This window comes from Saccostrea cucullata, unplaced genomic scaffold (genome assembly GCF_032062105.1).
Source record: "Saccostrea cucullata isolate Sc308-1 unplaced genomic scaffold, CSIRO_AGI_Scuc_v1 ctg1437, whole genome shotgun sequence".
Lineage (NCBI taxonomy): Eukaryota > Metazoa > Mollusca > Bivalvia > Ostreida > Ostreidae > Saccostrea > Saccostrea cuccullata.
This window is the reverse complement of record NW_026939655.1, coordinates 60689-86545: the sequence shown is the minus strand read 5'-3', so window position 1 is coordinate 86545 and position 25857 is coordinate 60689. Positions and strand designations below refer to the sequence as shown.

Genomic DNA, 25857 nt, shown 5'->3' with positions numbered 1-25857 from the left:
TCAATTGAGTATTACTTTACCTCTTTTGCATTGCTCTTCACTTATTGCCCCCAAATGTCCGGTAGTATAGTTATTTGGACACGAAGAACAGTTAATGTTGCTTCCACTGATGTTTTTGAAAAAGCCCAGTTTACAGGGGTAACATTTGTCTGTTATTGCGTCATATTCTTTTCCTGTTGAACACAGCTCTACAAACACAATCATATTATCATTAAAATATTTTACAATTTTACTGATATGTTAATAATGAGTTGTTTTAAGGTTTTCTATTTCTTTCTTTCAGGCAGTGACTGAATGCTAGAATGCAATTAAGTTTAACTATCGGTAATTTTTTTTTATCTCAACCAAGTCCGGCCGTGACCTGAAAATTTTTTTTCACACTTTATAAGGATTCTTGCAAATGTTTTAAATATTGTACTGCTGATGAATATATTTGCTGGATAAGAGCCACCATTGCAGGAAGAAATGCAAGAAACAGGAGACAGACAAAAGACGAACCCTGATAGGAAAATCTCATTTAACTTGCAGGTCAAGTGAAAATAAACTATTGTTTCTGTCAAATACTTCGTACATTCTTATAAAAGACTTGATAGATACTAGAACATACCAATACATTTGTCTCCTCCTTTTGAAAGAGTTGTCGTTCCAGGAAGACATTTTGTACAATTCCACCTTAAGTTCTTCTTGAGAGTAATATTTTCACTAGAGGTATTTTTGAAAAAACCAATTTCGCATTCAGTACACCTATCATCTTTATAGTACATCCCCTCCTTACAGTGAGCTGGAATGAAAATTACTTTCATAAACATTTTCTTTCACTTGTGAATAATTTGAATATTTTTCTTTAAATTGATGCACATTTTCAGAGGAATTCTAAACCTTTTAAAGCTAGGTAGCAATGATAAAAAAAAGGGGGGATGGGAGCAATATCCAGCTCAACCTTGAAATGGCGATTTTTAATGCACAAATACTGAACATCTCCTGTACAAATGTAAACTCTGTGAAAATATATTATGGAAAAAGTTTATTTTGGGGTTTTAAGATCACATGGAAAATACTTATACTAGTTTTTTACAATAAAATCAATTGTAATTAAAAAAACCGATATTTCATAATCAATTGTCATTGATATGTTTTAACATCTATAAATATAAAATGAAATGTAGATATGAAAAAAAAAACAATGTATACAGAAGTCTTTCAAAATAATATAAAAAATGTTGCTGTCTACAAAATGTAATTCTAAAGAAGGCACATGTAATTAATGATAATGTATATCTAGGAGTAGGCAATTACTTGTGATTTTGATGTTCAAATCGATATGAAATGTATGTATTGTGCTTTTGTATACAATTAATTATTAATGTACCATGTTTTAATAAAGGAGAAAAAATACACAAATACTGTGAAATAGCCGTTTCGTTGGGATTTAATCTCTGTTACTTTTGTTACTATCAGGAACCTCAAAATTTAATGTACTCGACGAAATGTAACAATTTTAGCCTACAGTATCACATTGTCTCTTAACTCCTAATTCAATTTTGTTGACATTCCGCTTTTCTATCAACTAAGATTGTATATTATTATTTTTAATTTAAAATTATGCTTTAATTTTGTTTGCAGTGAAAGAAATTAATTTTTTTTTCACTTGAAAGTTTCTTCACTCCCCCCCCCCCTTTTCTCTTTTGAAATCAATCTAAAATTTTTGACATCTTTTTGGTTTGCAAATTAAAAGTTAAAAAGTAATAGTTACTAGTAAGAGCCTTGAATCAACCTAAGGTAACACTTGAAAAATTTATAATTAAAACATACAACATTTGTAGTTTTTCAGTATCAGAATTAAAATAAATGTGTTTATTAAATACCGACGTCCCCAGGTGTTAGTCAAACTCCAAGATCGAGAGATTAAATATGTTGGTACCCAAAGAAACTTCTTATTTTTAAGAAATATTAATTCACAAAAAATATACCGTTGAAATATAAAGGCTGTAGCTCCAACCATTCAAAATTATGATCATGGTTAAAGTTTTTCTTTAAAAGTAAGTCACAAAGTTTATGGTTAAAGGGTCAAAACGTATGGTTCACACATATGGACATTTTTTCATTATAAATATATATCTGTAAATTTGAAAGCTCTAGCAACAACCATTCAAGGTTAAAATTTGATAAAATTGTACAAAAATGGTCAAATATGATGGTAAACAAAAAAAGGTCCTATCATATGAAATACACAACCGATTAAAAATTGTGAGCATGGTTAAAGGTTTTGCAGAGGAAATTGATCGTGCCATTTCATTTTGCTATTCTAAAACCATGTTTAAATTACCTATGCAATCTTTTATACTCGAGGTCCCCGACTCGTACGTTGTATTTTCAGCTGGACATTTCTTGCACCAAAACCTGTCAGAAACGTGGAGACTCGTGTCGTTTGCTGAGACATTTTTGTAGTAGCCAACTGGACAAGGTTTACATTTCTCAGTTCCATTTTCTAGCTCCATACCTTTCTCACAAATATCTAAAATAAAATGTAAAAAGGAAAATAATTTTACAAATGGGAGGACATTTAAAACAAAATTTCTAAAATATCTGATCCATTTCTAAGAATTGTTTTGGGAAAGATTTTCTTTTCTTGTGTCTTTCCTTTTTTCTCCCCAACTTGAAAAGTGGGGGAATTTAATATGGGTCTGTCCGTCCGTCTGTCCGTCTTTCTGTCTGTCTGTAACGCTTTCGTTTCCACACGATATCTCGGGAACTCTTTGAGCCTTTGCAATGAAATTTTGCATAGCAACTCCCTATAGACTAATAAAGAACCCTATCGATTTTGAGATCAAAAGATCAAAGGCCAAGGTCATAAATTCGCAAATTCTATCAGTTATAACACTTTCCCTTTCCACACGATATCTCGGGAACCCTTTGAGCTATTGCAATGAAATTTTACATAATAACTCCCTGTGGCCTAATGAAGACCCCTATTGATTTTGAGGTCGAAAGGTCAAAGTTCAAGGTCGTGATTTATACATTCTGTCTGTGTGTAACACTATCCTTTCCGGAGATTATTTCAAGAGGATTTTGAGCTTTTGCAATGTTAATTTATACCAAGACTCCCAAGGACCTCTCTCATCCCTCTCAAAGTGTCCCGCCCCGTTTGTTTTATTAGTATTTATTGTATTACATGTCGCTATTTTTAGCACAGGGGCATGAGGAGAGTTATGTTATTACGTATAAAACAGGTTCTCGGCGGACTCTATTATTTATATATTTTATTGCATCTATTAGAACTGTTTAATAAAGGTTAAATTAGACCCCATGCATTGTGTAAAAAAATTTCAATATCGAACGTTAATATATACATTTATGTGACTTCATCTTTGCATATAATTAACTCTAGTTGATAGCGGTTTCGTGGTGTAGTGGTATGTCTCCTGCTTCGTACGTAAGAGGTCCCGGATTCGAAACCCAGACGATCCATTTTCTTTTTTTTCCGAAATACTTTTTTTTTTACTAAATGATAGTACTCAGCATGTAAAATGAAAAAAAATATGAGGTCTAGCTTGTTCAAACTCGTAAAATCATCATTACAGTGTGATAAATATTCCATATCAAAAGAATCTTCTATACACATAGTCAAGAATAAGCAATCAAATCTTTATATCGATATTGGCATAGTTTATTAGCTTCAGTATACATGTATACATTAATAATTCTACAAATTCGGTCAGAGGGATCCGAATCCCCCCCCCCGTCCCCCAAACTGCATGGTTTACTTTTTCCCTAAGCGGGGGACACAAATTCTCTGAATTAGCTTGTTTATATAGAGCATAACAGAATCAGGGGAAAATAGTAATCCATCATAAATTGAAGACCGTTTAGAACAAGAGTTCAGTTAATTTATGAAATTTATTGTCTTGAAAAGGATTGTAAAAATTATTTTTAATTTTCTGAAATTAAAAATCGCGTATTTAATATAATATATAATACAATACAATATGACCGCTTATATGCAAATTAGCAAAATGCACACCATTTCTTCATTTGACATGGAAATATGATTTTAAAAAAACTTGAAAAATGCAATTGTTCCAGATCAAAACGTAATTATTAATTAAAAAAAACAAAACTTTTCGACTATAAGTTTGACAAAATAGTTTGAACTGGAAATTCCAAATAAAATTGTCGAAATGCTTGGACACTAGAATTAACAAACTAATTCAGAGAATCTGTCCCACGCTTTTTGAAAAAGAACAGAATTAGATGATCTAGAGGCGGTCAAAGGAAGTGACACTTGAATAGGGACGGTCAGGGCTATAGAGTTGTGTTTAAAAATCATCACGTGTCGCCCGGAATTGAAAGTTTAACACACAGACAGAATGTATAATATTTTTTACCTTAACCTTTGACCTTTTCACCTCAAAATCGATAGGGGTCTATCATAGGCCAAAGGAAGGTGTGATATAAAATTTCAGGGCGTAAGACGGAATGCCTCTCAAGAAATCGTCCGAAAACGAAAATGTTGAAATAGTAGACAGTATTTATGAATTCATGGCCTTAAAGTTTGACCTCAAAATCAATAGAGGTCCTTTATAAGCCATGGAGAATTGTTAGGGGAAATTTCAATGCAATAAAATCAAAGGCTTCTCCAGATATTGATTGGAAATGAAAGTGTTACAGACAGACAGAAGTACAGACCGATTGACCGAAGGTCATACTAAGAGACAGATCAAAATTATTTAATTTCCACTACTTCAATGAAAGCGGGGAACAAATAAACAAGTTGAAAGAAAGGAGTCATATAAAGTAGAAAAAAAATCAGCATTGATTTACATTGATAATAAATCAACATCATGCTATTTCATATTGTTAATAAAACATGCTTCAAGCAATTCTTTTGATGAAAGCAATATAAAACATGTATGTATATATACCTATACAGTATGTAGCACCTCTGTCATAAGTTGTCTTCTTAACTGGACATTTCTTGCACCAAAACCTGTCAGAAACATGGAGATTTGTGTCGTTTGCCGAGACATTTTTGTAGAATCCAACTCGACAAGGCACGCATATATCAGTTCCATTTTCTAGCTCTTTTCCTTCCTCACAGATAGCTTATATGAAATGTAATTAAATAATTTCTTTTACAAAAGGAAAGTCATTTCAAAAGAAATCAGTAAATTAAATACAATTGCAAATAAATGCAAAATTATTTGATCCATTTGAACGAGGTGTTCTAGGTTGACAGTTTATTTTCTAGCTTCATTCCTTCTTCATATATAAATGCATGGTTATCACGGTAGCTCAGTCGGTAGAGTACTCGCTATTTTATAAGGATGTCGTGAGTTCGAATCCAAAACTAGACTAAGTTGATAAAAAAAGGTAGCAAATGTTCCTTCGCCTTGCGCTCGACACTTTGAATCTCCTGCATATGTTGGCACGATAAAGATCACTTACTGCTCAATGGTCCTTAATGCCGAGTAAAGTTAAAATTTAAATCTCTTCGCCGATAAATGACAACGTCTCAATGGCAACGTAAAACAACAATTATTCAAACAGTTTTCATATATACCAACTAAAATAAAATTGGATAAAATAGGAACCCTTCAAAATTGAAGGCGTTTATGGAGTAGTAATGCAGTTATTACATAATTTTTATGTTTTGGAATCGAATGAAAAAATAGTTATAACTAGAGCAAAGCTCGTTGCAAAGCAACGAGAATGTCTTCCGTCCTGTTTTGACCGGAAGTGACGTCAGCAAAAAGAAAGCAATGAGCTTAGTCGGCTCCAGTCACTTTATAATTTCAATTTTGCACAAAAACTTTAAAAAATAAGCTATTTTTGGCTACTTCTGGTTTGACCGGAAGTGATGTCGATGGACGGAAAATTAAGTTTTGTGGTTCCTGTGATATATGTTACCCAAAAACTTGTCAAGAACAGCAAAAATATGCATTTTCTGACTTCTTCCGGTTTGACCGGAAGTGACGTCGCTGGACGCATTTTGACGACTTCATTAGATTAAGATTGACATTTTGAACAACATTGCTTCTTGGATGTATTACAAGTTCTCAGTACTTTTTGAGATATCTGGAAAATACTTTTGGCCCCTCTAGATCCCTTAATTTAGGGGTCAGCCCTTTTTTCGAGATATCATTTAAAAGATCTTGTAATTCTGCACAAATTTTATTCTATATGTTTTAACAAAATATTTTTAGTTACAAAGATAAAAAGCAAAATATGTGTAAATTTTCGCTCTTTTAGGCGTTCTAATTTTTGACCTCTATATAGCACCATTTTGAATAGAGAAATCGAAAAACAAAAACAACTATGCACAACTTCAATCCTTCCATTATCTAAAATCAGTAGAATTTTTGCTCCAGCTTAAGCCGTCTCTGAGCCTTTGTCTGGAAACGAAAGCCTATAAATTTTCGTTTAAAGGGAAATAACTCAAAACCGGAAGTGACTTTTTGAAATTTTAGAAAGCATTCTGATAGAGTTTAGTAACGTCTATCAACTCTGAAAATTTGAGCAAAATCCATTGAGAAATGAGTGAAATATGAGGCCTCAAAGTTGGCTTCTAGGAAAAGGAAAAAAAAAGAATGATAAGAATAATCTTAATCATCAGAATCAGTAGAAGGTCTTCCAAGATCGCGAGATTAAAGATGTTGGTACCCAAAGAAACTTCTTATTTGAAGGTTAGTTACTCGTCAAATTTGTTAAATCAAGGATTTTTTGGGAAGTATATTTTGGATTAGTACTCATATAGTATGACTCAAAATCGCAGAGAAAATAGGGGGTCAGTGTGCATCTTACTGAACTTATGGTACAATTAACTTGACCTTTTCGCACTTAAATTTTAACTCTTTGATTTATAACGTTATCTCTAATTTCATTTTATCAGATGTTACTACGTTAATAAATTTAATCTTATTTTACATAAAATGGTTTGAATAATATTTATCATTAAACAAATTTTGCAAATTAACGCGCGATTATGATTGTGTGACCTTTTTGCAGTAAAAAATAACATATTTGGGGCATTAAAAACTAGATAGGCAATAAAATATTTTCTTATATCAAGCTTTTTAGGAGTTAAGTGCTGATCATTTCCAAGTATCTAGTAGTTTAAAATAACGAAAGAAAAAGTTGGGGTCAGTGATGTTAATTTTGAAATATTGGTCAAAATATGTAATTTTCAGGCAAAAAATGGTGTAAATTTTATCTTGACTTCTTTAACATATCTTCATTTCTTGGCAAAGTTTGTTAAGGGAAGGTGTAAAACTTGTTCTAAAAATATAAATTAAGACATATTAAGGGGGCCGACTATAGTTTTATTGTGTGAAAACTACAATAGCAAATCTCCTCATTTTTATACCATATATAACTTACATGAACTTCGGTGTACATGCAAAGTTTGGGGGAAATCTACCGTCCAGGTATTTTTGAGGGACCGTCTCAAAATACAGGTACATTTACTATTGGATTATATAGGAAAATGACAATTTTTAGCACTTTAAAGCAAATTATAAAAATACTACAATAGAGATTTTATGAGTAATACTATATTTTACAATATTTGTAAGAAACACAAAATTCTACCGTCTTGTTTACAGAGGGGGCATCTCAAAATGCAAAAGAATTAGCAAATTTTACCATCTTTATAGAGTAGTACAAAATATGACGTACACTATGGATTCACATAAACACATAATAAAAATAATGGAGATATTCTAAAATTTCTATGTTTTAAATTTCAAGAGCGTTTGTTTATTACTTTTTCTTAAATAATATTTTATTACCCCTTTCTTTAAGAGCTACAGATTAACATAACGCCAATAAGACATTGCAGCGACGCCAACCTATCTATCAATTGTAAAATCAGTTAAAAAATCAGTTATATCAAATTGTAATTACATTTTCATACCTATAATTTCTTAATTTTGTTTAATTTTAATAGTTAAGGGAAAAAAGTTTCATTAAAACAGTAAATACGCTTCATTTTACTATGATGCGCGAAATATTGCGCAATGGAAACTATAGTTGGCCCCCTTAATATTCCTGCAATATCATACCGGAAAATATTCTCCGAGTAAAAGTATGTGAGGCTAAAGTCTAAGACATTAAATTTAATAATTGTGAAGATTTGCAGAAATTTTTGCTGAATATCCTTCCACCACAAGAAAAATAGTCCCTCATAAATCTTGCTTCTTTGTAGATTTTTACGCAGTTTTTTCGATGAATGTTAAAAAATTTACATTGCATAATATAAATATTTTATAAAAATTGAATTTTAATCAATATTTTTAAGTAAGAGGTTCTGCGTGAACTTTTCTAAAAAGCTGACGAGTGACTTACCTCAAGAAATATTATTTCACAAAAATATACCTTTGATACATAAAGGCTGTAGCTCCAACCATTCAAAATTATGATCATGGTTAAAGTTTTTCTTTAAAAGTAAGTCAGTTTATGGTTAAAGGTCAACACGTATGGTTCACACATACGGACATTTTTTATCATAAATATATAACTGTAAATTTGAAAGCCCTAGCACCATGCATTCAAGGTTAAAACTTGCTAAAATTGTACAAAAATGGTCAAATATGATGGTAAACAAAAAATTAAATTACCTATGCAACCTTTTATGTTCGAGGTTCCCGACTCGTACGTTGTATTTTCAGCTGGACATTTCTTGCACCAAAACCTGTCAGAAACAGGGAGACTCGTGTCGTTTGCTGAGACATTTTTGTAGTAGCCAACTGGACAAGGCTCACATTTCTCAGTTCCATTTTCTAGCTCCAAACCTTCCTCACAAATATCTAAAATAAAATGCAAAAAGGAAAATCATTTTACAAATGGGAGGACTTATAAAACAAAACTTCTAAATATCTGATCCATTTGAAAGAGTTGTTTTGGGAATGATTTTGTTTTCTTGCGTCTTTCCTTTTTTCTCCCCAGCTGAAAAAGTGGGGGATATTAATATGGGTCTGTCCGTCCGTCTGTCCGTCTTTCTGTCTGTCTGTAACGCTTTCGTTTCCACACGATATCTCGAGAACCCTTCGAGCTTTTGCAATGAAATTTTGCATAGCAACTCGCTATAGACTAAAAAAGAACCCTATTGATTTGATTTTGAGGTCAAAAGGTCAAAGGCCAAGGTCATAAATTCGCAGCAAATTCTGTCAGTTATAACACTTTCATTTCCGCGCGATATCTCGAAAGCCCTTTTAGATTTGCAATGACATTTTACATAACAACTCCCAGTGGCCTAGGGAAGACCCCTATTGATTTTGAGGTGAAAAGGTCAAAGTTCAAGGTCGTAAATTTATACATTCTGTCTGTGTGTAACACTATCCTTTCCGGGCATTATTTCAAGAAGATTTTGGGCTTTTGCAATGTTAATTTATACCAAAACTCCCAAGAACCTCTCTCATCCCTCTCAAAGTGTACCGCCCCGTTTGTTTTATTAGTATTTCTTGTATTACATGTCGCTATTTTTAGCACAGGGGAATGAGGAGAGTTATAAGTTATTACGTATAAAACAGGTTCTCGTCGGACTTTATATTCTTATTGCATCTATTAGAACTGTTTAATAAAGGTTAAATTAGACACCATTCATTGCGTAAAATTTTGACAATATCGAACGTTAATATATACATTTATCCCATGTTTCACCCTCTATCCCGTTGATATAGCTCATGTGATATCGTTTTCGTATCACACAGTTGTGACGTCACAATGGGTATTGCGCTAGAGTGATGAAGTAAAATGAAGTGGAGTCCTATTTAAGGTAGGTCGCGGGTTTGCTTTTGTCATCAATTTTGGTACACAATTTTGACGATTCGAGCGGTTGTTTTGTGCACATTTGATTATGACGTCAGTTACGTCACAAAGGCAACGTCACGTTGTTTCCCGTTTAATTCTCTGCAAATGACTTCAAGTCTGTATGAATTTAAAAGTAGATTTAACACAAAGTGCATGCTTTTGTACGTAAACCTCGTACATGTTTTATAATTAAATTTCAGTCTGAATGCTGGTGTGATAATATGTAATGTCTTAGGACTGATTAAATACAATACCAAGTGAAAGCAATAAATTATATTTGAAGTGTAACTAAACTGCTTAAAGTCAATCAGAATAAATCAGCGTAAAAGTTATGGCAGAAAGAAAGTTTTCATGAATAAAAAAATTGCTTAGCGAGAAACATGAGGGATTGTATGCGTTATTTGAGACTCAGGGTAACTTGACTTCAAATCAAAGCCGGGGCGAAAATATGCGTATACCTTTCAGGATGTAAAATTAATCCTCATCACTAAAAACGAGTTATACATTTGTATTTAATTACAAGTATTTTCCTGTGTTTTTTTTTAATTATCATTATTAATATTGGTTGGTTGTTATGTATTTAAATCTCGTGCACTCGCCTTGTTTTGCTTACTAATACCGGGTAAATTGTGAAATGCATTTAAAAACCAAATTAATTCAAAAACTTGGATTTTAAGACTTACAAACACTGAAAACAATTTACAAGTATGATTTTTTTTTCTATACATTTTTTATGACAAAAACTCAACGTGTAAAAGCTAAATGGAAGTGTTTTACTTTTTGCGTATTGAAATTTAATTCAGAAAATTCGAAATTAAAAAAAGCTTGAGATTTAGAGCCATGTACTATAGCTTGCGACGAATATAGAAAGAACATTGAAGGTACCCCCCCCCCCCCGCCCACTTATTTCCTCATTATAGGGATGTTTTCCGTACCGTTTTCAAATAAAGTGATCAAATTTTTGTTTTATGTCTGAAATCCTATTGACCATGCATTTCCTAAAAATACAGGTACTAATATTTTTTCACTCGCGGTCAACATTGTCGCTGCATGTTAATGTCGCTGCACGAGGATTATTTATACCTTTCATTCTGACTTTGTGATCACAATATGAATTTCACAATACTAGTGAAAATAAGTTGCTGGTCATCCTAATATGTCTCCGCAATGAATTAAATGATGAATAAAATTAAATTTGGTATCGATATCACCTTTTAATTCTTGCATATTCTATAGGTCAATATATTTATACTCGTACTGTAAACGTGACTACGATCAAGATATGACGTTGTAGATATTAATAACGTCATAAACGCCACATTTTAGTATTTTAAAAGAAAACTTTGAAATTATTTAGCAAAAAATCTAGCGAGAAGACATATTGCTTTTTTAATTTTAATGGTTTTGTTTTTACCTCATCTTGACATTTTGAAATTCCTGAATAATTCATCTACGTCTTTAAAAAGTTATCCAACCTTTTTAAAAGAAACTATTTTCAGAAATTGGCTTAAAAACGTCATTTTCCCATATATTTCAATGGTAAAAGCGTCAAAAAGGATTAAAAACTATACCGCGTGTACAGTACTATAACTTTAAAAATACTTAGGCAAATTTGATAAAAATTGCAGATACGCTTTAAATTCTAAGGAACATTTTATCAAATTTTCAGGATATGTTTTCTCGTAAGAATTTTTAAGCAGCAAACCCGCGACCTACCTTAAAAACAGTGTTAAACATAATCTGTGGTGTAAAAAACATGGGATAAAAAGAATCTCACATGATTTGTAGTTAGATATGATTTTTATCCAACTCGTGTGTTTTTATCCCCTCGCCAAGGCTCGGGGATAAAAAGCACACAACTCGTTGGATAATTGCATATCCTCAGCATAATCACTCTGAATACTGCAGCCCCTTAATTGCTAAGTACTGGGATTTGTATTAAATAATAACACAAGTCTGGTGGAGTTGCAGTTACAGAGTTTTGATTAAGAAATAGGGCGGGAGGGCGGGGAAATCTTTTAGGAATTACCCGTTTATTTGGAACTATTGAGGACGTATACCCGTCTCGTATTATTCGTATACTTAAGGTTCGCCCCCTCTTCTTGAATGATAATTAGTGCTGCGCTTATCACGTGATTTCGCTGAGGGTAATTGCATATCCTCAGCATAATCACTCTGAATACTGCAGCCCCTTAATTGCTAAGTACTGGAATTTGTAATAAATAATAACACAAGTCTAATCACTTGCAATGAATATGTTTATTTCAAATCCCAGTACTCAGCAATTAAGGGGCTGCAGTATTCAGAGTGATTATGCTGAGGATATGCAATTACCCTCAGCGAAATCACGTGATAAGCGCAGCACTAATTATCATTCAAGAAGAGGGGGGCGAACCTTAAGTATACGAATAATACGAGACGGGTATACGTCCTCAATAGTTCCAAATAAACGGGTAATTCCTAAAAGATTTCCCCGCCCTCCCGCCCTATTTCTTAATCAAATTGCAAGAATATCATACTTGTGTTTTATAATTACCTATACAGTGGGAAGCCCCTGTCTCGTAGGTAGTCTCACCATCTGGACATTTCTTGCACCTAAACCTGTCAGAAGAATCGTGACTTGTGTCGTTTGCTGAGACATTTTTGTAGAATCCAACTGGACAAGGTATACATTTCTCAGTTATATTTTCAAACTCCGTTCCTTCCACACAGATATCTTATATTAAATAAAATAAAGGAAAATCTTTTACAAATAGGAAGTCGTTTTAAAAAAAAGAATTCAGTAAATTAGTTACAAATAATGCAAAGCAGCTGATCCGTTTTAGGAGCTATAATAAAAAAGGGGAGGGGGTAGAAATCCTCCGAAAAATAGAAGGCCGTTTAACAAATGTAATTAAATTATTCCTTGTTCCCTGTTTCATCCTATTGCGTGGAAAAAGAGGAGTTATTCATCAATTCATAAAGACCCTCATAATGAAGTTTCTCATTTTCAAACAGACATATGGTACTGCATTATAAATTGGCAAGGAGGAGTACAGGCATCGGCTGTAGACATGTCTTATCTGCCGTATATTTTCTTTGTCTAGATTCTGAAAATTTGATTTTTCAAGGCAAAAGAACCATTTTTTTAATTTTCAAATTGATGACTAACAATTCAAATTAACAAATGCCAACTTTAACAACGTTACGTATGATGAAAAAAGGCAAATATTTTCATATTTTCATATATTTTTAATATATAGAGACTTTCCCATCTCTTACGCCACATAACACTATAAAGCTTCAGTTTAGATTTTCAAACTTAAAAGGAGCATTACTTTTTCGTAATTTGTAAACGAAAGTCAAAAATGAAGGAAAAACCATATTAGGAAAAAATATTTCAAAATTATCTCTCATATATGCCTGCTGTTCAATCCAATTCACTGAATAATATATATTTTAATCTAAGCCTCATAGAATGGCAAAGTAAGCATTTATTTAATTAAGTAAATAATAATAATATTTATTACTCCCAGTATCGATAAACATACATTATACAATTCTTCTCATGAAAAGAAAACTTGTAATTATATAATTATACCTATACAGTGGGTAGCCCTTATCTCGTAAGTTGTCTTCTCAGGTGGACATTTCTTGCACCAAAACCTGTCAGAAACACTGAGACTCGTGTCGTTTGCCGAGACATTTTTGTAGTAACCAACTGGACATGGTTCGCAATTCTCAATTCTATTTTCTAACTCCATTCCTTCCTCACAAATAGCTAAAATATTTTTTTTTAAAATCTCTTACACATGGGAAGACATAAAAATATTCATAAAAAAATACAATGTACATTAAATCAGTAAATTAAATTCAAATTTTATCAAAACATCTTATTCGTTTGAAAGAGTTATGATAAGTGGTCGACATTTAGTATAATTAGTCAATTACATGTCAACTTTGTCTTGAGATATATATATATATATATATATATATATATATATATATATATATATATATATATATATATATATATATATATATATATATATATATATATGCAAGCTTAAGGGGGTCGACTGGGGTTTCCATTGCGCAATATATCGCGAATCATAGTAAAATGAAACATATTTACTGTTTTAAAGCAATTTTCACTTAATTAAACAAAATTAAGAAATTGCAAGTTCAAAAAATTAATTACAATTTTTCACAACTGATTTTTAAATCGATTTTCAACCGATGGGTAGATTGACGTCGTTATTAGGGTGGGTATGATAATGTGAATGTCTTAAAGAAAGGATAAAAATGTTATACGATAAAAAGAAATAAACACGTATATGTTCTTGAAAAGTAAAACATAGAAATTTAAGAATCTCTGCATCATTTGTATTTGTATCAATCATATTTTGTTGTACTCTATACGAACAGGAAAATTCGTAAAAGATATATATGCCGTATATTAGTGTTTTATTTAAAAAAAAAATAAATATATGTGGTGTCTCATTAAGTTATATAAGTTATATACTTTCTGCAAGTAAGACAATTCCACTCCATCACTTTTAAAAGTTATGAAATATTATTTCGTAAAAAGTATTTTCTCTCCGAGTCAGATATTAAACCGCCTCTTATTGAAATAATCATGATCACGTGATCTCGCAGCTCACAGCAAACAATGGCCCAATCTCGTGAATGAGCCGAAAAGCATGATGGTCTACTACGTTTTTTTTAATTTACTACAAACACGTGGGTTAGGGAAATTTAGGATGCGATTTCAAATGACTGCTTGAAAGCCAATTTACAATTTTTCTGAAAAGTGTTTGAAAAAAGTAGGAAGAAAAGGTACTAATTGAGAATTCCCATGCTCACATCAACAAACAAATTCAGTTTTTCTTGTTAAAAAATACTTTGAAATACTGCTCACAAAGTTTCTACAAGTAAATAAGACTCCAGTTTTTAAACTCGATATATTCGTAAATTTCCCATGTAACTAGTTGAATAAGTTGTTGCTCAGTCATTTGTTACTAGAAATTTAAAGTTTATGCATTTATAAAAAAAGACTTAACTTTCACATTTTTTTTAAAAAAATTACCTCTATATTAATTTTCATGTGCATTGATCGTAGAACGTGTATTAAGTAGCATACTGTATGTTTCGAAGTTGTATACGTTGTAAGCATTGTCAATACGTGAGCAAACCTCAGAGTTGGTTGCTTTTTGTACCGAGGAATAGCCACGAGAAATTGTCTTTACACTGACAGCGCTAGTACAGCTCGGGAAAATTGTAAACAAACGAACCTGTACAATTGAGTGGGGATTACTCTTATTTTTATCATTGATAATTATTTGTATGCAAATCTGAGCATGGGATTAGAAGAAAATAATGTACATAATGCATTAAGCGTGTAAAATGCTTAGAAAAATGCATCACCTCTTTCCGAGAGAGATTTTTAAAAAACTAGCCTTTTCTAAAAACACATGTAGTAACCCATAAATGCATTAAATGCAACTCATTGAGCTGATTGGTTAATTTGTTAGTCATGTTGGTTCCTCACTGAACAGACGTCACAAAAAATAGTATCCTCGACCTGATGATTCTCACGATGCTTTTCCCGCGCACATGCGCAGATCCAGCAAAAAACGTCAATTCTTCAAAAATATGCATTAGAATATCGTGTTCTTTTCCCGACCAGTACTTAGTTAATACCAAATAATATTTCGTCGAATTTGCAAGAATGCTAAATTTTTGATAGCTTATCATACTTCAGAAATTTTTGTTTTGTTTCAGCTGTGCAAAAATTGACAATTTCCTAAATAATCGTATAGTAAATGCACATGTATTATCTTGAAAATACCTCGAGAGTAGATTTTCCCCAAACTTGGCATGTACACTGACATGAATGTAATTTAAATATGTATGGTATAAAATAAAGAGTTTCCCTATTGTAGTTTTTACTATAAAAAAAAAAACTCAGTCAGCTCCCATTAGGTATTTTGGGGTGAAAAATTGGATTGACTTAAAACATCTAGCTTCAAAAAATTGTCATTCTTCAATTGAGTAAAAAATTGTATTTAAATTTTACACTTGACAAGTACTGTTGAAAAGTTGCAAATAACAAATTAAATTGTGATAAAACAATTACGCAATGTATAGAAAACAAGAAGTTTACCAGCAAATGCTCACTAGAAACACCCCGCTCTGATGTAAGTATGTGCACTATAATGCAAACATCTAATTTCTAAAAAAATAAATCCCACCATTTCGATTGCATAAAATCGTTGTGCTAAAATTTGAAGCATCTGTAATTAGTCATTGCTGGGAAAACTGTAACGAGAATTAAGTAGGAACAAACTGGAAGTTGATATCAGATTTGAACAAAAATGAAGACCAGGTGAGTCTAAAAGCCGTCATTACAAGAAATATAAAAAAGGAACAAGAATCAAGTTCAAAAGTAAAAAAAAAAAAAACAATATCGGGAACAGAGGGACCACACACCTCTAAAATCCTCAGAGGGGGAAAGAATTGCTCTGAAGGGGTAAGCATCCCCCCTGTAATCCGGTCACTACCAACATGTGCCCCTTAGCACGATGTATCAGATGGAAAAATCCATGGACTATTCAGCGTGTAACTTATACATGTTATATGTTTACAATTTGTATGAAAAGGACAGACAGTGTTCGACATTATAATTGATTGTATTTGCTGACAAATCATCGTATCGACGTTGGAAGTTGTGGAATTTTATTTCAAATCAGACTGTTGATATCAAAGGGGATTGGTGGGTGGGCATTCATTGTCTCGCTCTTATCATAAAATTTAAATGAAATCAAAAACAGCTGTCAGAGAGCAATTACTCTAGTATGCCACAACTTCGTTGCAAATCTCGTTTTTATATATTGATGTCAATGCAATGCTTTAACATCTGTGTACAAACTCCAGATTTGCAATCAAAGGAAAATTAGATGATTTTTTGTCAAACCATTTTTCGTTCCTAAGCTATAAAATTCATTCTGAACTTTTCGGGATATTTTTGGACAAATAGAATACAGCTGTTATGTAGAAATATAATTGTGAAAATTTTTAACACTAGGATAAAATATGGAAGGAATAGGAAATAGGAATGTACATAAAATCAACGCTTATTTCCTTCAACAGATAATAATCATGGTTCTCTTTCTTGATGATATAAATTATAAATTACCTATACAATCCTTTATGCTCGTAGACCCTGTATCGTTAGTTGTCTTCTCAGCTGGGCATTTCTTGCACCAAAACCTGTCAGAAACACGGAGACTCGTGTCGTTTGCTGAGACAGTTTTGTAGTATCCAAATGGACAAGGTTCACATTTCTCAGTAACATTTTTTAGCTCCATTCCTTCCTCACAAATAGCTTATATAAATTGAAATAAAGGAAATCCTCTTTAAATGTAAAGATCTTTAATAAACACAAAAAAGTATTCAGTTAAATGTATAAAAGTATTGTGTTGGAAATTGGATAAAAGATAAAAATTTTACATATGTATTTGCAGAAGCCTCCTGATGCGATAATCGATTATTACAATAAGTTTCTATGATATATTTTGAGAAAGCAAATTAGTATAAAATGAGATTTAAATGTATAAGTTGATTAAACATTTTGATCACATTTGAATTATTATGACCTTCCAAATGTCTCGTGATGTTTGACTTCATTATGCAAAAAAGTGTGATAATGTGACTAACTTCAGCTCATCAAAAATTGAATGTCACTTTTGTAAGTAAATGTCTTTTAACATTCTTAAGAGTTCACATAAACTAATAATGATTTTTTAAATAAGGGAAATGAGTACCTGTGAGAAGTCCAATAAGTTGTTGGATGACCATAGACATGTATATTGCCAACCAGAAATTAAAAACTTAAAACGTATACTCCAAAATAACTATGCAAAGTTTAAGAATAATTCAAGAAATAATTTTCTTGGTAACTCATAAGATTTGTAAATATCTGAATGCCATTGTAAAAAAAATAGAAGCAAGACTCAAGAGAACATGACAATGGAGTGTATTTTTTTTTAAATCGTTAAGACGAAATTTCAATTTCTGTAAATGATTTTTTTTTTAAAGTGTTTAACAATCAACTGGAACTTTTTAAAAAATTTTTAAAAGGATACTCACGAATACAATCTGTTTGAGATGTACTTGCATTGTTGTATGTAGTCATATTCATTCCACATTGTTCACATTTATCAATCCGAGACGAATTTTCCCGGTAAGTTCCGATTTCGCAAAATTCACAAATGAAGGTAGAAAGTAGCTCTTTGCCTTCTGGACATCCTAAAATATCACGAAAAATATCATAAAATAGAATTTAGTTTTAAAATACTTTATAATTCTTTAAATATTTTCTAACATTGTTTCTGTATTTGGTCTATTGAACTTCTAATACAAAACACTGATTGTACATGACCTTTAGTTATGAAAAACAGTTATCAAGCTCGGAATACAAATCATGAGCATATCAAACGCGGACCTCTAAAAAACAGTAAAATTCGGATCAGATGCCACGGAGGCGTAAGCATCCCCTGTTGACCGGTCACACCACTGACATCAGATGAAATAAATACTTATCTACTGTGTAATTCCATAGGAGAAAAAAAGGTTAGTGTGTTCCTGGTACAATATTTCAACAATTAATCTTTATATTAATGTATATCTATAATATTTAAAGAAATTAATAGGCGGCTAAAGATTGATTTCCACTAAGCAATTGAATTGACATAATGAAACTTTAATCTTCATTGTGTGCAGGGTTTGTTTTTTTTTTTGGCATCAAACACATTTGAATTCACACAATTCACGAGGTTGACTTCTGTGGAATTCGTACATTTTCACGGTAGTTTATAACAGATGTCCTAATCCCATTTAAAGGCATATTTATATAGCATGCAATTCTTATTGAATATGTCATTGAAGTTTTGTTTTCAGTCAAAATAATGTACTTTTATTTAATTTAGAATTTAATAGTCGTTTTACAGCTCAAGTATCAAGCCTTGATATTGGTGAGGAAATAGTTCTTACTACTAAGTACTTGGTCTTTGTGTATCCATTTTAAACTGTTGGGTACATAAAATTTTTATGTCCAAAGAATGTGTTTTGCTATTAATTAACATGATCTAATGGGGGAAGACAATTGTATATAATTATATGGTATTTTTTGGTCTCTTAGTCTGAACTTTTGCTTTATGTAACAATAAAATACATGTAATTAAGCAGTGTACTCTATTTTCCATATTTTTCATTCAAACAAGCACTGTCATTTTTTCTCAATACAAGTTAATTACATGTGCGATCCTTACAAAAAACCGACCTTTACAATCCTCGTTCAGCGCTCCGTCTAAATCATAGTCCACGAGAACCTCGTCTTCAGATTAAAGCAAAATGTTAATTTTATATGATTATATAGTTTTATATAATTAATCATTGATAAAGATTGAAATATCTTAACATATACAAATATACCCTACAAATCCACCTAAATACTATGAATTTAAGATGTTTTTCTAGAAAAAAAAATATATTTTTTTGAGATTAAAAACATTTGTAACTGTAATATTTCTACCAATTTTTTTCTTTAAGTTACCTTAATCAATATATAGTTTAATAAAATTGACTAAAGTATGCACTTTGATACTTTGGTTTACATAACTCATGAAATTTTTCGAAGCTTTTTATCAAATGTTAGAAAAAGAATATTAAGGCAATGTTTTAATTTATGATTATGTTATCATACAAGTACAAATAACACTTCCTTTTAATACAAGGGGAATTAAAACAAATTATTTTTAACATAAAAGGAATGTCATTGATTCCATTCTCACCGCCCCAGAGGAACCCGCAGTATTCTTCGTCTATTAGTCCATCCCTGTCATTGTCTTCGCCATCTCCTGGGATCTGATGTGAAGTGAAAGGCTACAAAATGTAAAGGAAATGAGGGGGAAATACACGGCACAGAAAATATTAACTATATAGACAGAATTTGGATCGTGTGCACAATCTTCTTTTACATTATGAATATAATCTGATTGGCTTATACCTTTCTTTCTTATAGACTGAATGCATCGAGTTTAAATTAAACTATAAAACACTACCTCAGTAGTTTTCGATAGGCCAGATTTTAGCGAGAGTTATTTCCCGTTGGCCGCCGTACTGGAGGTCCAGATGCTCATATTCCTTCATTCATTGTTCAACCAATTTAAAATTTTTATATTTGCTATTTTGAATTAGAAATCATTATTTTTCTGAAGTATATAAATTTTATCTTTTCTGAAGTATCTAAATTTAAAACTATCTAATAGAGCGTTTGCATAAGTGTTAAATTAATTTTAAGTTTTCATTGAAATTTCTTGAATTTTTAAAATGTAAAATGTCGCCCTTTATTATGAGTTATTTAGTAAAATATGCTAAAACACCCTTTAAATAGCACAGGAATTGGATTCAGTGGTATTTATATGATAATAAAATAGATCCCAAATTAAGAGTATAAGTACATGTAGTATCATGTAAATGTTTTGGCAATAGCCTATTTATTCAAGAATAATGGCATTTGGGAACCACGAGGAAGAAGAGGGGCCGTTTGGGGAACAACTGTAACCGCACTGCACTGGAAAAAGATTTAAAAGTAATGTTTTCTACACAAAAAAGTTAATAAAAGAACCTCTCCAAACGTTATACAGATAGTTCTTGTTTTCTTAGGTCGAATATAAATTAACTTACGTAAATTCTCTCCGTGATGGTAAATTTTGACAGGTCAGATTCCGTACGGTCCAAGCTTCTGTATACATGAACTTCGGAATCTGTATTTGGATCTGGTGCAACATGTACAAAGTCATACCCACTAGAATGGGATCCATCTTGGTTTTTTCGTTCAAATGATGCCATTACGATTATAGGCTTGCTAGAAATTACTCTGAATTCGAGATTTGACGTGTTTTCCCAGTCAAGATTTTCCATTTGACCTCCTTTTTGAATGAGACGATATTCATTGAACACATTCTCTGAATTCGCGTGATTTATAGAAGTCAAGTTTAAAACCGTGTTCTCATCCGTTGATATCAGTACCAATTTTTCTTCAGAAAGATTGTCTGATGTTTTTATATTGAATCGAGTTCCAGAAATTGGAAGGACATGATTTATTAGGTAGTGTTCAGAGGTATCAGCCTTATATTTGATAAAACACAGGACTGATATAATATGACTTGATGTAATAAATGTTCCATTGACTGTCAAAAGTTGGATTGCTTGTTGTTTACCTTTTTGGAGTGTTAAAATTTGTGTATTCTCAAGATAAGTGAATTTCGTGTTATCAAATATTCCAGCTACAAGGCATCCTTTCTGAGAGACAGTTTCCGGTATTGGGGTAAGTGGAATTGTTGCAAAATACTCGGTCTGTAAAATATCCACTGGAGGCACGATAAATTTGTTAGAACATTGTGTCCCTGAATCACACATGTACTGGCATGATAATAAAATTTCTTTTTCATTATTTGATTTTACAATCAAGGGATCTCTTGTAAGATTTTTTATTTCAAATATATTATCTATCCTGGGGACAGATAGTGGACTCCAATTTATGGTCGGATATTTAGAAAACCTAACTGATATTTCATCTTGTCCACTGACAGAACATTTTAAATACGTATTCAAAACAGTATACGTATTCAAAGGAATAACCGGAATAACAAACAGAGTTCCAAACAAATCTGACTGACCTGAAAGATTAAAAATAAATGGTCTTAATAATAACTCTGTTCTCTGTTATAAACTAAACATCTCAATATACGTATATAAACTAACTAAAGTAAGATACTAGTAGCTTCGCCCTACGTAACTTTTCGAAGAAAAATCAATTGCTGAAATTTTAAATAATTAAAGTGTGTATCTCGTCATTCTTAATATTGTGATTAAATACTATTTCTGTGAATTTATTTTGGTATATCTAACTTGGTCATTTTCTGTCTTTCAATACTTATTAACAATGACTTTACTAAATAAGAGTAAATGATCAAATCCGACAATGTTGTTCCATAGAAATCCTCCGTATGAGTCCATACCTTTAACAATTGGATTTACCGAAAAAAGGAATAAAGTTTACATCATTTAATGTTATAAATCAATACGTATTTTCTAACTGATGTTAAAAGGGTCATTCAAAATTACACGAGAGCATATTATTAAAGTTAATTAAGGCTTGTCTAAAATTTTAAAAATGTGTACACTATATATGTGATACCGGGTATACAAGTTTAGCTGCAACACTCACTTACCAGTGTTTGACTGTGCTTTGCAATCGTCTAACTCTATAATCAAAAAGGAAGTAAAAATAAATATTGTTTGTTTAAAAAAAGTTTAGAACTTCACATAATAAAAAACATCTTGAGCAAAGCTAGTTAAAGTACAAATATTGAATTAATTAGTTACCGGTAGCATTTCTTTTTCAAAGGAACCTAACAATAATCTGGTTGAACCGCAGAAAAACAGTTCAAACATTTAATTTTCCATGATTTATCTGTATTACAACAAGAAAAGGGGGAAGAAGGCAACCAGCCATTCGATTAACATTTTTAATCTTTGAAAAAATACGCTTGGAGAAAAAGGGCACCTTGTTCCAAAAATTGTCAGCCCCCCTCCACTGATACTGCGTGTGTGCCCTTCAGACCACATGTGGCGGATACCATTTTAAATTCCCAAATGGCATAAAAAATTTAATGAAATATTCAAGTTTTAATGAACTCATTTACATTTTTTATAAATGTTACATGTAGTTTACAATTTTCAAAACACCCAAATTATAATTTATGACACGAAATAATGAAGTTATTTACAGTCCACTATAATCATGATTGGAATTCGAATATTATTTTGTATTTACAAATATTATGTAAATATGTCACACTGATCATTAGTTCTACATCCCATGGGTTTTTTAACTGTGTCATCTTCTTGCAGAGAATTTGAAAGCTAGCTTTAGTTTATTTTTATCCCTCCCCCTTCCCACTCCCCAGAAAAAATATATTCCTTGCTGTTTTAATGCATTAAATTTATATGAGAAATATGTATAAATGAATAAACAGGAGAAAATCAAATGTTATATAAAATGTGTTGCTCCAATTTGCCCATTAAACCAAAATTGTGAAAATATTTCCATTTTCATGTTGTTTTCCAATAGTTTAGAAATCATAGTTTACTTTAAAATGCTAAAAATACATGGTCTTACAAAAATATGAGGAAATAAAAAATCGTAGTAAGAAATATATATTTTGCTTACCAGTTTCACTCAAGAAAGCTGAAACTGACAAAAACAATGATATTTAAGCATTGATGTGAAAGTAAAATAACGAAGTATCCGAAAATGCTTTAGAAATTGACCTAATTCGATTACTTAGGATTGAATCGAAATACATGCAAATTCTTTCATAAGTGCTTCTTTACTCCTACATATATTTGAACTTTATTAAGACTCAGAAAAATAACTCTCAGAGAATGTAATGGAACTAGAATTCATAAAATAAAAGGATATAATTCCTATGCCTGATACATTTCTTTACTGGTCAAAAATTTGAATAATCTTTTTATTGTGTAAATTTGTTTCAAATATTGAAATTCGGCTTTCATTGAAATTTCAACGAAATAATACTGCTTACCGTCGGTCAATTGTTTTTAATAGAAAAGGATACAATTCCTATGTATGATACATTTCTTTACTGGACAAAAATTTGAATAATCGTTTTACTGTGTAAATTTGTTTTAAAATATTGAAATTCGTTTTTTTTAAATTTCAACAGAATAATACTGCTTACCGTCGGTTAAATTGTTTTAAAATCAAAATTCTTGCAGAAAACAAACAATAGGGTCTTTATAATTAATTCATACACAATAATGGGGTTCCTTTAATTGATTTACTTTTGGTTAACAAGTACAAAATCTTGCAAAAGTTACACAAATACTCTTGCAAAATTTAAAAATATCTTATGATGAAATATACATCAATGTATTCGTAAAAATTTTTTTTACTTATTTGCAATCATAAAAATATGAAGATTACAAACAAGAACCAAGCATATATTTCCATTAAAATGGTATAAACTGTGAGCAGAGCAAACTCGAGCCTCCAAACCACAAGAGCTGGCTTCAGGGGCTGTTAGGAGTAAGCATATTATCCACCACAGCTGTAGACTCCTGTGTTAACCAATTCAACGTCAAAGATCAATCCAATGATTTTCTTATATATATTTTTGATAAGAAGGATACGGAGATAACGAATGGTATTCAATATCAAAGTCCATAAAACAATACAAAATAGGAGCAGAGCAAACACGGACCATAAATTAGATATCATTGAGATGGTGGCCATCTCAAAAAGCCCCGCTTTCAACAATTAACATGAAAATGTAAGGTAGTTTAAAAGGGTTTATTTTGAAGAGGAACATTTGTGTAATACAGTAAAGGTCATTTAGTACGACTTCACGGATATTGCGAATTTTCAGATATATATCGAAGTTATCTTGTATCGCCAGTTACATAAATTTACTGGAATTAAGGAGAAAATATTATGCACCAAAGATTTTAAACAGAGAGGCTAATTCTGATCATGACGTAGAAACATCGACCATGGTCACTGCACATCCATTGACCAGTGGCACTCTGTGGGTGAAGTATGAGCCAGATTGGACCAAGGAGAGAAAAAATATGCTCCGGACATGGATTTTTCATAAAATTCTGCTATGATCTTGACCTTTGATCTAGAAACATGGTTCAAGGTCACTGCATACTGGTCACCCAAAGTCACTCTGTGGGTGAAGTGTGAGCCAGATTGGGCCAAGAAGAGAGAAGATATGCTCCGGACAAGAGATCTCGGACGAATGGACGGGCGGACAGACTGATCACTATAGGGCGCCCGCCAAGCGGGGCCCTAATAACGAACTTACAACAATCGTCTTCATCTATTTGATTATCGCCATCGTTATCTATGCCATCTCCGGGCACCATTACCGGCCAGATATCCTCGGTCTGAAAGAAAGAACACAAAATGGAGATTTTATTAAAATGATTTCACCAAGTTGAAAATTAGATCATCTAGTTAATCATTTCTATGCATTCTGTTTTTCAAACCATCGAAAGATAATAGGAGGTAAGGAATGTATAAAAATTACATTTTGAGAATATGTTTGATTTGAACATAAGTATGTGGTTATAAAAACTTGTCGATCAGAAATCTACCTGGGATTCATCCATAAAACCACAGTTACTCCTAGGAAGCAGTTCGGATTCTTTATGCAAAAGGGTGCAACTTAGTATAAACTCGGGTAACTTCGGAAACTTTCTCCCACTGTATGCGTGATATTTAGACAGTGAAATATTCGTGCCATCTTCTTTTTCACCCTGTATGTAAGTGTAACTGAGAGAGTCATTTTTCATCAAGTCGCTTTTATCAATCTTGTATTTTAGTGGAATAATGTTTATCATAGATGTGTCGTCACTCCGAACAACAAATTGCGTCACAGTCACTGGTTTTGAGGACTTGATGGTGATTGGCGATGTTCCTAAAATACGTCTTTGTATTCTGTCGTATTTACCTTGGATGGTGACATGATCGTGCCCTAAAATATGAACTGTGGTGTTTTCATGTGCAGTTATCACCAAAATTCTGTCCCCCTCGGGGCTTTTCCCAGAGGGCACTACTACGTAGTAGGTTCCCCACAGTCTTACTGGTATGAGCTGTTCAATCATCAATAAATCCGGTATCCCTCCGACTTCTTCTTTTATAGTTGCAGAGTAAACAATGACATTTTCTGAGGCTTTAACATGTGTTCCAATGATATCACATTGTAATTCCAAAATTTTGAATTGGAAAGCAGGAATAATCAACACGTTTGTCTGATTTTTACAAAGTTTGCGGGAATAGTCATCGACAGTCGGGAATTCAATGTTAACTGTGACTGTTTTATTTTGAGGGTTTCCAAATGCAAGAGAGTAATTAACATGAAGATCAATGTAAGCAGGTACCACATATTCCTTTCCTAAAAGTTCATCTCTCAT

The 25857-nt window shown here is 32.0% G+C and overlaps 1 protein-coding gene across 1 annotated transcript; it reads right to left on the bottom strand.

Moving 5' to 3' along the window:
- LOC134253516 (uncharacterized) lies at window positions 1-25857 on the bottom strand. The gene is made up of 13 exons (XM_062736039.1): window positions 25039-25857; window positions 24747-24828; window positions 20536-21530; window positions 19641-19731; window positions 19130-19183; window positions 17938-18096; window positions 16985-17173; window positions 13388-13567; window positions 12344-12523; window positions 4923-5102; window positions 2327-2515; window positions 608-781; window positions 1-188 (listed from the first exon to the last, which is right to left on the bottom strand). Exons 1-13 carry the CDS (start codon window positions 25855-25857, stop codon window positions 1-3), a joined length of 3480 nt encoding a protein of 1159 aa, XP_062592023.1.

What these genes read in the sequence shown, in the direction of transcription:
- LOC134253516 (XM_062736039.1), bottom strand. Translation starts at nt 25,857, where the DNA reads ATGAGAGATGAACTTTTAGGAAAGGAATATGTGGTACCTGCTTACATT. An exon ending in CCATCACGGAGAGAATTTAC is followed by an intron (nt 19,732 to 20,535) that starts GTAAGTTAATTT and finishes TACATTTTGTAG; the next exon opens with CCTTTCACTTCACATCAGAT. An exon ending in GAGCATAAAGGATTGTATAG is followed by an intron (nt 13,568 to 16,984) that starts GTAATTTATAAT and finishes AAAATATTTTAG; the next exon opens with CTATTTGTGAGGAAGGAATG.